Here is a 12,328-nt window from a genome sequence, read left to right as displayed (position 1 = left end):
ATATATATTTCTTCCCCAAATTGCGCTGCTGAATTTGGATTTAAACGGTATCAGAAGTGTCACTGTTAATCTCAACGACCCCGAAAACTATGGATTCGACGCTAATATCGGTCATTTTTGATCATTTTAAAGTATATCCCCCTCCCTTAAGTTCCACCATCGAAGTGAAATGGTAAAAATCATCCCAGGCTCGAACCTCATCTATGTGGCAAATTTGATCGAAATTGATCTCGTGGTTCAAGAGTTATTAAGTTTTATTTATTTGTATATATTTCCCGCTCACCTCTCCTACGTTGTACCGTCAAAGTCAAATAATAATAATAATAATAATAATAATAATAATAATAATAATAATAATAATAATAATAAATCTCAGTCCCGAACCTTATCCATGTTGAAAATTTGATCGAGTTTGGTCGAGTCGATCTAAGAGGTATGAAATCACAAACATAGTCGCTTTCATTTTTATATAGAGAGATTAGTGGCTACCTTCTGAAACCATCACAAAGACTCTTATGCAAACATGCATTGATATTGATGGTGACTGTTTCCAGCATTTACTGGATGTTACCATGCTTCTCACACACATGGTACACGGTAGCAAATTTCATTATAATATGATCAATAGTTTGATTGTTATAAGCGAAAATCAAGGACGGAGTGCGAGTGAAACACCTTTATAGCGATGTAGTGGAACATTTGAATCATTCTACTTGAACATATGGAAGAGAAAATGAAATGAAATGAAATCTTTGAGTTTTACGTCCCACGATTATGCCGGTTAAGCTAAAGGAAACGGTGATTATGAGAAATGAATGAAATGGTGGAATGAAGAAAGTGGGAGGAAACGGGAGAACCCCGAGCAAACACACGCACACGGTGTTTGTCCACCACAAAATTCACTTGGCGGGCAGGGTTTGAACCCGGGGCCCCATGCACCAGAGGGGTCTACCACTGAGCCACCGCGGCCCCATATGGAAGAGAGCCCTGAGAAAATTTTTCGTAGCAACCTGCAGTATATCCGTAACGACCAACTTAGGACGCAACAAGGTTGAAATATGTTGTCCGCCAATTTGTCATAACAGGTAGCAATCTACCGTATTTTTGTGTACACTCATGTCCAAAATTATTGTCGCATGTCTATAAATATGTTGTTGTAGGAATATAATTTGATAACGAATTAGCGCGGTATTTCTTATAATGTTAGTAAGTGTATAATCGGCAAAAATGTGTCAAATTTCATGTCAAAAGAGCAGTAAATAAGACACATAAAACGAAAATAAAACTTTCTTGTCCATTTAGCAACATTTTGTTTTACTCATTCTAATTTTCGTATTTATAATTCTTTTCCTATGAAATTTACCACAAATATACATTTCCCGATTATACACATAGTATCAGTATTAAAAGTATCCTGCAAAATGATTATCAAATTATATTCTTACAAGAAGACAGTTATAGATATGTGACAATCATTTTGGACATGAGTGTACATAAATAGCATCATTAATCTTTGCTTACAATTTCAGGGAAGGTAAATTGTGTGTGTATAAGTTGTTACTAAATAGCCTTTATAAAGTCCTTTTAAGCCTTAGCTAAGTGAAAAAAGTTAATTAGCAGAAACAAATTCTCCTTAAAATGACCAACAACCGTTTAACTCTTCCCCTTAATTGAATGACAAGACATTAATACGACAACAATAATGACTCATGGTTGAGGTACACATGCACCAACTAAATGCTGCTGTATTTCATTATGTACGTTTTTTTTTTTTTTTTTAATCATTTACGTGCATCAGCCGCGGCGTGAATTTTTAATTATATTTTTTAGACAAAAGTGTGCAGCTTATACAGAAAGAACACAATATATAGCTTGCAGTAGATTCAAATAGTGTTAAATAATCGAACGATATTGCTTGTAGAATATTTAATCAAAATATCTAAATAATTTGTGCGTGCATGCACAGGGTGTTCGAAAAGTCCCCTTACATATAAGTTTGAGTATCACAGACAGCAACGTCAGTGTGATTTTAGTTTATTTACTTAGTACATATTATAGTTGAGTACTTACATATACAAACTATGTATTCAGTGGATCCGTATGTGCTCCTTGTGCTGTAAACACACAGATGTACGCGCCTCCATGGCCTCTTTCCCATTGTTGCGGAACAACTGAGAAGTTTTCGTTCGAAAGGCTCTTATCTACACAGTTTTGCGCAATTCTTCATCTGTCCTGTACTGACGATAAAACTTGATTATTCCTCACAATGAGTTGTCTGGTTTTGTAAGGTACTGAGTACCATTTCAATGGGGATACAGATATTGGTGAACCACACCTCATCCAGTGGCCTGAAAAATGTTCACAACTGCAATTCTCCCTTATGTTCATAAGAATTTTTATTTCATTTTCTGCTAGGAATCACTTTCTCAACTTTCTTTTTGTGTACTCTGTAACGTGTATAAATATTTCTCATTTGTATTTTGTATACGAATATGAATATTATGTTTGATGCAAAATATCTCAACTATATTAGCTGATTATATATATAATAAAAATGTTTCTACCAGGTTCATGTTATTTTTTAGATACCTGTAATCCTCACGAGGTATATTCCTGAAATATTTTTTTTTTAAAAAATGTTATTATAAATATTATTAAAACATCGACTCATTCGAATGTTCATGTAAAGCAAAAATAGTATTAAAGAAGTGATACTTTCTTTTATGCCAATAATTTTGATTTAAGTACTAGCACTGATCCCCTTTTGAACCAGACGTAAAATTTATTTCAAGTGAGAAAGTACTATTAAATTGACTTAGAGGAACATATTAGTATATATGAATATATGATGGAAATTCTTTACTCTTTCCAGTCACTCTAGGAATGTTCGAGAATTTTAGGGAATATTATTTGTTGTCTAAGTATGTGATATTTGCTTTTGAGATAAGCCAGTGTTCGCCACTGGTACCGTACCGTTTTTAAATCCTACTGTGAGCTACCAACCAAAAGAACTCCCAACATTTTTTTAACTTACATTTGTTTATTGCCTATAAACTTACATTTCTAGTAAATATGAAATCAATCTATCCATGTTAGCAAATGTTTAGTATACACACGAAAAACATAACGTTTAGTAAATGTCTAATATACACACGAAAAACATAACGTTTAGTAAATGTCTAATATACACACGAAAAACATAACGTTTAGTAAATGTCTAATATATACACGAAAAACATAACGTTTAGTAAATGTCTAATATATACACGAAAAACATAACGTTTAGTAAATATCTAATATACACACGAAAAACATAACGTTTAGTAAATGTCTAATATACACACGAAAAACATAACGTTTAGTAAATGTCTAATATACACACGAAAAACATAACGTTTAGTAAATGTCTAATATACACACGAAAAACATAACGTTTAGTAAATGTCTAATATACACACGAAAAACATAACGTTTAGTAAATGTCTAATATACACACGAAAAACGTAACGTTTAGTAAATGTCTAATATACACACGAAACTCTTAATGTGCACAACTCCACGCGTATACAATCAACTGTGAGATGAGGCTGACAATGGCAGTTGCGCGGGAAAAACAAGCAGTTCGTGTGGTCAGCGCCTCCTGTCGTTAGCGTCAGCTCAGTGTAGGAATCAAGGTTAGCCAATCGAAGCGACATTGGCTTCATGGTTAACATGATCTACCAAAAATGTTCCCGCGAGCTACTAGTAGCATGCGATCAACGGTTTGGCGATCACTGCTATAGACTGAGCTTACGATTTCATTTTATTTCTTTTTACAGAATTTAATGACATTTCCAATGTGTATACTCTGCTTCTCTTTTCTATTTTTAAAAATTACTTTTTTTAAAATCTAATCTACATTTTATTTAGCACACACTAAACTAGTTTAAATTCTTAATTTAAGTATATGTGTGACCTATTACACACACTTTTCACCATAAGTAAAGTGTAAAATGGTTGATTGGTTGGATTAAAATTTAGCGTTCCTTTCAGCAACGAGGCGATATGAGACGTAGAGACCTACATTTGGGCGTGGAATCCAAACCACATGAGCTCCCATGGGGATTCGAACACTGGTCTCCCGCGTTCAACGACGAGTACACTAATCATATTGCCTCAAGGGAGCTCACAGTATAAAAGGAAAGCGTCCGGTTTACTTTAGTTATGTAGCTGGAAAACACTCAACGAAAGTTTAGTTCCTAAAAGTTAGATTAGGTTAAGTATTTTGAGTACCTGGATCATCTAGGTTTTTCAGCCTATTGATTTATCTGGGGATTATTATGTGAGTATGTTTTATTATTTTAATATACAGTAGGGCGTCGAAAATCCGAACTAATTGGGACCACAGGTAGTTCGGATTTTCAAATTGTTTGGGTTTTCGAAAATGACCAGGAAAATGCCATTTAGGCATAAATATACTGTACGGTACGATCTTTTATCGATACAGTGGTTATACAGTGCATACAGTAATTACAATACCGTACGTAAGACTATTTACATTTAATGTTTCTGAAGAATCTGCTCGTGCACTAAATTACACTGTTTTTGTAACTCTGACTTAAAACTTAACTTTTATAGGCCTAAGGGAAAATAAAAATATGTATGACAAATAATTACATATAAATGAGCTTTTGTAAAAACATTGACTTCACACAAAGAAAACTCAATTAGTGTACTGTCACTAGCTTCTAGGGACCGCGTTCGAATTTTTGACGTCCGGATTATCGACGTCCTACTATATATAACTTTAAAAATAAAAAAATTCAATTAGTAGACATGTTCATCCATTGCGGTGTCTACGTTTGTTATGAGTCTTCTCTATAAAGCCCTGTCCTGCAATTTTTTTCCTATTGGGCCTTTTGTCCTGTAGTAAATCTAAACCATATTCATCCATTTCCATCTTGATCTCCCTCTATTTTTCTTTTCATCCACTTTTATTGCTATTACTCTTCTGACCACATGGTCGTTTGTTCTTCTCGTTAGCTTGCCATACAACTCTAGTCTTCTTTCTTAGATATATTTTCAACCTTGGTTGTTCCTGTTACTCTCTCATTCCTCTCTTTGTTTCATCTTGTTATCCCACACATCCATCTTGTTATCCCTCAGCATTCTCATTTCAGTAACATTCATTTTATTTATTTATTTATTTATTTATTGCACACGATTTCATTATTGGTCATAATTCTGCTCCATAAATCATTGCTGGCCAACCAATGTTTCGTAAATCCTTTCTTTATTCTTTGCCGTGATTCTGCCGTCACACAGAATACCACATACTATCTTCCAATTTTGCCATCCCTCTTGCATTCCGTGTGTTATTTCCCCGCCCAAGTCGCCATTCTGGGCGACATATGAGTCTAAATATTTTAAAAGAAATCACTTCATTTAATCGTTCTTGTAGCCTTACTTACCCCATTTCTTTGTCCTTACTTACCCATTTTCTTCTCCGTTGAACTCGAGAAATTCTATTTTCTTTCTACTAATTTTTAGGCCTCTATCTTCCAAAGATTCCCTCCAACTTTGTTCTTTCCTTTCAATTTCTTCCCTATTTGGAAAAAGAATTGAATTTTTCCTGGCGACGCGATTTTAGTAACATATCGGGCTATCAGCCAGGTAAAGGTATTGACATCCAATGTTTCGAATGCAGACATCGCATTCATCTTCAGGTATTGTAATGAAGAGACCGGAGACGTAAGCATAGTAGCCAAGTGCAGTAATTTTTGAGACAGAACAATAAAGGAAACCATAGCTATCTCACGGGAAAGGAACAGTCTCAATAGAGACAATGGGTTCCAACTCAGTCCTATATGGCCGACTCCTTTCAGGAACAAAAACAGACATTCAACAAAGCCATTTCTCGTAGCCACAATAACAACCAATCAGGTGCCAGCATCCCTCAGCCAATCAGAAGTCAGCATTTTTCTCAGCTAATCACAAGATCCCATTCATAGCTCTGCCTCTAAATAGTCACTATATATACATATACATGTTCTCGTATCCGGTCTCTTCATTACGATACCTAAAGATGAATGCGATATATGCATTGGAAATGTCGGATGTCAATACCTTCACCTGACCCGAGAAGAGTTACAAAAATTCTTCTTTGTTTGTATAGCATGGTCATCGTAAAACGTCATATACCAAGAGGTTTCATCATTAGTAGTTGTATTAAATGTTTATAAGTGAATGTACTTGGTTGCAAAGGAGTCAGGTGCCAAATGTAAAAATTTCGGGTATTAAAAATAAATGCTTATATTCACCATATGATCATATAGTAAACGCTATCTTTGATCGTTGCTATAAACTACAAAGAAACAGATTGGCACTTAGATTATTTACGTACGAATTCCTGTTTTCACATAGAAATAACAATTCAACAAAAGTCTATTTACCTTAGAAAAACTAAATGCATTCACATAATACAAATTCATTCTCACAAAGTAAGAATGGCACTTGGAAAAGAAGTCAGGGAAATCACATCATTAAAGTTTCAGCTTACTTCAGAGAAAAAAATACTAATACTTCTTCATATAAATGCATGAGCTAAAAATACAAAGATGGTACAGGTTAAACTCAACATCCCAAAATATAGTTAATTCTAGCAGTTTAAGAGCCTGACGCACTATAAAAATAATACAAAATTTACCATTTTTCTTTTGCTTGTTTATTCATAAGTGAAAGGAGATAATTAAATGCAACTTACCACAATCATAGATAATGTTTTTCTCCAACAGAAAATATGAACCTGAAGAATGTTCAGTGTTGCCATCCATAGAAATTACAGTGTTGCCAAAATAACAATTCCTCGAAAATCTAAGTTAAGGCAACGACTAGAGGAACGAACTCAACATAATTTGATTACCTGTTATGTTGTCTTGGAACCCTGTGAAATACTTTTAAATAATAGTTGTATTTAGTTTGTAATTAACAAAATAGTTTTAACATACAGTTATTAAAATTAATTAATAATGTTACTTAAAAAGTTGTTCACAGAATACCAAAACAACCGTTATCACCGTAATCAAATGCAGTTGAATGTGTTTCTCTAGTCGCTGCATTAACTTAGATTTTGGGTGAAATGTTATTCTGGCAACATTGTAATTTGTAAGGATTGCAACATTGAAAATTCTTCAGGTTCATATTTTCTGTTGGAGAATAACATTATCTATGATTGTGGTAAGTTACATTTCATTATCTCCTTTCACTTATGAATAAACAAGCAAAAGAAAATTGTAAATTTTGTACTATTTTTAGTATGTCAGGCTCTTAACCCAGCAACTTCTCAATGATAGCAAGAGGTAAAATATTGCTACTGAAACTGGATGAGATCTTCATTCATTGTGTGATATTTAACTGTCTCCATTTTTGTAGAGGAAACTCAAAAGTACAGGGTGTCCGAGAAGTCCTTCCCTGATTGCAGAAATTGATAACTCAGGCTAGAAATAAGATAGAAATATGAAACTGGTGTTGAATTGTTTACAAACTATAAAAGTTTTTGTCTGTGTTAGGTTTGTTCTGTTTTACCAAGTCTCAATTTTTTTGTTTTAGGTTTGTAGTACGTAAGTAAGAAGCCCAAGAAGCCATGCCAACCAACCAGGAGAAGGCACAGTGTGTCCTGTGGTACCATGAGACACGATCACCAACCACGGTGCAGAGACAGTTCCAGACAACATTTGGGAGGACTCCACCTGATGTCAAGAGCATTAAAGCCTGGTATGAGAAGTTCAAGAACACAGGGTCGGTTGCTGACCTTCCGAGGTCTGGTCGACCAAGAACCTCAGCAGACACGGTGGAAGCTGTGCGGCAGTCTTTTCTGAGAAGTCCTAAGAAATCGGTGCGCAGGGCCTCACGTGAATTACAGATGCCAAAAGGTCTACCGAACACGTGTACCAGATCTTGAAACCCTGCAGCAACGAATAACCACAGTCGTTGCATCGATCCCTCCAGTGATGTTGGCTAATGTGTGGATGGAAATTGAATATCGCCTAGATATGCTACGTGCTACCAAGGGTGCTCATGTGGAAGTGTACTGATGTGACCAAAACTTTTATAGTTTGTAAACAATTCAACACCAGTTTCATATTTCTATCTTATTTCTAGCCTGAGTTATCAATTTCTGTAATCAGGGAAGGACTTCTCGGACACCCTAAAGTTAAGTTGGTGAAATCGAAAACATGAAATTAGAGAACTCCTGGAACATGTCAGAAGAATATTCAGGGTACCACGGGGACAAATTTTCCTTGGGGATGTGTGATAATCTTACCATTAAGAGGCCTAATCACTGCGAAATTAAAATACCGCTAATTTTACAGTAATTATGTAATATCTTCAAATAGATAAAAGATAATCGAAATGTGGAACAAGAACGCCCTAGATAATATTATTTTGCATAAGGTACCGTTATCACGAGTCACGTAGTAGCTTTCCATTTGCAGTCATTTATAAATGCGAAAAAAATGTCGATTTTCTAAATGGCTGGAAGTTGAAAGCAGATAAATGAGTTGTAATAACGGTATCTCGTGTAAAATAATATTGTCTAGCGAGCTCTTGTTCCACTTTTCGATTATCTTTTACATAATTACTGTAAAATTAGCAGTATTTTAATTTCGCCGTGCTGGGGCCTCTTAAAGAAATATCCTCCCATCTGTTGTAGTCTAACCAAAAAATAAAGTAAACATCATTGAGGGAAAAGCATGTCATTTTTGTTTATAGACTAGTAATACTTGTGATTGTGTTTATTCATATGATATTAAGAACATTCACATATTCACATTTTACGTTGTGTGAGATGCTGATTTGACATTGCTTTTCTTATATTTGCAGGATCTTATAATTAAACCAGTTCGTGATGCTCTGGACTATTATCGCAAACTTAACGAAGCCGCCAAAGACGAAAAGCATCGCAAGAGCGTAGATGTTTCAGATAAGGAAATGAGACTGAAGATGGGCGTAGAGGACAGCGAAAATGCGGAAGAAGGTGGCGGTGATATTCATGGCGGTTTAGAACGAAGAGGCAGTGCAGCGTCTCCACGAGCATCGATGGTAAAATCTGGAAGTATCCACAGCATGAAGTCGAGGAGGAACATTCTTTCACGCACGCGCTCACGATCCAAATCATGTGAAGAGGAAGAAGGCCAAGGAGCAGTCAAAAGGGATGACGAAGATGAAGTACCTGAAAATGAAGATTTTGAGGAAGACATCAATGAAGGGAAGGAAACTGAAGACGACGATGAAGATGAAGAATTGGAAACTATTACTGAAGTTGACGTCAGTGAGAAAACTCTCAAATTTAAGATTTCAACGGAAGCTGTGTCGCATGACAAAGATATGAATGTGTTCGCTAGTAGGAAAGGTAGGTACGGAAGTAGAAAAGGTAGTCAGGATAAATCGGCGTTTTTATCAGTGTGCCAAGAAGAAAACAAAGTGATTCAAAAAGAGAATACAGTAGAGGACTCGTCGAAAGTGAAGCCTAGTTCTGATTATGAGGATAATTCCCTCAGCAGTATGGCTGAAAACAGAGAGTTATGTGACAATGATGTCGAAGCTTCTGGAAAACCTGGTAAGGATACTTCCATCTTATCACGTTTACGAAGTTTAACTGAAAAGCTCTCCTTCAACATCGACAAGGATAGTGATAGTACCGGTACATCTTCATCTAAGAGTGGACTTCAACAGAGACATGTAAGAAATTCTGGTAGTGCTTCTACCTCTGCGCCGTCATCTCATGCCAAAGGATTTTCTCAGGGATTTGCTTTTCTTAAAAAGACAAATGCTACAGCCAAAGGTGTCAGCATTCAGAAACTCGAGAACAATCATCAAAATCCTAAAGTGAGCAAACATTGGAAGAGTCGTGTAGGTAAAAACAGTGGAGGTGATAATTGTGTATCAAATACTATTGAGGGAACCAAGACTTTATCAGAGAAGCCGAAAGTTAAAATTGTTGATCCTGTTTTTGTTTCGGAAGGTGAAAACACGTTTGTAAATGAATGCCAACAGAAGTTCTCTATTCAACAGGAAAATTCATCTAATTACAAAGGCATATCTCTCCTTGATCCTACAATTAAAGAGACTGAAGCAGGCTCCAGTAGTCATCTTCCAAACTTAGCGTCACAGGAGGACCTTGAAAATGGTTCTGCCACGTCGAAAACGCTATCTTCCAACACTCCAATAAAACTTCCACAGCATAAGAATCAAGAACAAACCTGGTCAGGAAGTCTGGACAGTGTACTTCAAAACAAGCGTATGCTGAGGAAAAAAGGTAGTCTTAGTCCAGATTCCAAACGAAGTTTCTTCTCTAAATTACGAGGAAGCGAGAAACCGCATAGTCAAGAGGCATTGCCTACTAAAACAGCAACATCCACGTCATCTATGGGAAAAGCGCAAAGTAGAATGTCATCTATAGTTGGAAGTTTCCGTAAAAGGTATCATCAGCATCACCATCACCATCATCAGCAGCATGGGAAGGAAGAAGTGTTGCAACCTCAAAGTTCACTGAACACAGTTCCAAGTGTTGCTGTCGGTAAACCGTCCATTGAGCAGCGAGATATTAAGTGACAGAGTGCTGATACCACAGTTTCTGTAGAAACCACTGGGAGCAACGTTCGAGAGTCTACATTGCCACTTCTTTGTGCATGTTGGCCTTCTTTTCGTTCACAGTCCACAAAATAACTGCTGCGTTCTCAAGTTTCAAATACAACTTTGACACAAACACTCAGAGACATTAAGGCATAAGATTTAATACCTTACCGTAACCTTATCATTAACGTCTTACACATCAAAGATGAAGAGACGATATCATTATTGTTAAGATGTTGACGTTCTTTTGTTTAAAACAAAAATCAGAAAAATTATTCTTCAAATGACAATTTCAGTTCATTTATTCTTGTGTTGTGTGAACAAAAAAAAAAATTGAATGAAGTATTATCAAATATGTTAACAGATATATATTTGTATGTGCATTAAAAATACATATATCTGTTTCGAAATGCATTGTTACTGTTAGTACGTTACAAAAAACGAGGTTCAGTGTTTCATATGAAAAATATATACGGTATATATTTATATATGATAACAAAAAGAGTTTTGATAAGAGTTGAATGGAATAAACATTTGGCAAAAAAAAGTGGCACGATTATAATGATCAAAATATAAACGTTTCGTTGTAAAAAAAAATACATATATATATAACATAGATATTCATTTAATGATAGTGTAATTTTTATGTACCAGTTGTAAAAAAAAATTGTTTTGTTTGTTCTTACATATATATATATATATATATAAAGAAACAAAATGACTTGTTAAACAAGGATAAACTTTTGTTTCTTTGTGATGTACAGAAGTACAAAATGTGCTAAAAGAACTTACTTGTGAAAGAAAGACTGTGGTGCTTCCGAAGTTTTTTTTTTTAAATTAAAATTGTGTTAAAATATTTTTGATTAAAAAAAAATTAACTCTCTTTTGGTTTAAATGAGAATTAAAAATTTGTATTGATGTGTGTTATTGTGCAGCTCTCAAATTAAGATCTGCTTAATTTTTGAAACTTACTTTTCAAAAAACGAAAGAAACTTGTCTATATATATATAAGATTTTGAAGCACTCTTTATATATACATACATACGGGGACATGTACAATTGAAAAAAATATACATATGAGCTAATTTATCAACCGACAGTAACCGAAGCTAGTCTCTCTGAACCACCTCAAGTGTTTTTTTCTATCTGGAAGAAGAATGTGAAAAATATATATCAAGGGACATATGTATAAATCAGTAAAAGAATTTTAAGAAAAAGAAGTTTTGTGTATAGTACAATAGATATTTTTTTTGTTTCTGCATTATGTTCAGATATATACATATATAGGATATCAGAAATCACCGTGGTATGATATTTCGTGTGCCAAAACTGCAACAGAAAAAAAAAAAGATATTTTTAAAAGATCATTATTTTAAGATTGGTAAGAGCGTTGTAAAAAAAAAAATAAAGCCCATTTTTTGGGATGATATATTTTTGCCAACTATACTATACTCTCTGTCTGTGTCATAGTAAATGAAGAAACTATATTCTTTGTAATTCTGATATTCCCAAATCTAGCTAGTGTATATGTTTATTTAAAAAAAAAAAAAGAAGCAAAAGCTCAGTTAAATGGAGTTGTGACCAGCAAAGTGTGATTATTCTTTTTCCGCTGAATGAAAGAGAGAAACAGACATATATATATATATAGTATATACAAAGAAACATATTTTCTGTGTGCAACATACTATTTATAAAGAATGAGTGAGTGCAGTAT

At 34.7% G+C, this 12,328-nt stretch overlaps 1 protein-coding gene across 2 annotated transcripts in view; it reads left to right on the top strand.

The window, feature by feature from the left end:
* The window catches only part of LOC145668959 (uncharacterized), a 590,098-nt gene extending 578,055 nt beyond the window's left edge, over positions 1–12,043 (top strand). For both annotated transcript variants that reach the window (XM_081737250.1, XM_081737251.1), the window contains exon 12: positions 8,863–12,043. In XM_081737250.1, the coding sequence (XP_081593376.1) occupies positions 8,863–10,593 (1,731 nt within the window). In that variant the 3' untranslated portion in view covers positions 10,594–12,043. The remainder of the gene's footprint in view (positions 1–8,862) is intronic.
* The last annotated feature ends 285 nt before the right edge of the window (positions 12,044–12,328 follow it).

The sequence above is a fragment of the Thermobia domestica genome, chromosome 13, assembly GCF_964235325.1.
Source record: "Thermobia domestica chromosome 13, izTheDome1.hap1.1, whole genome shotgun sequence".
NCBI lineage: Eukaryota > Metazoa > Arthropoda > Insecta > Zygentoma > Lepismatidae > Thermobia > Thermobia domestica.
This window is presented reverse-complemented; position numbering and strand designations above follow the sequence as displayed.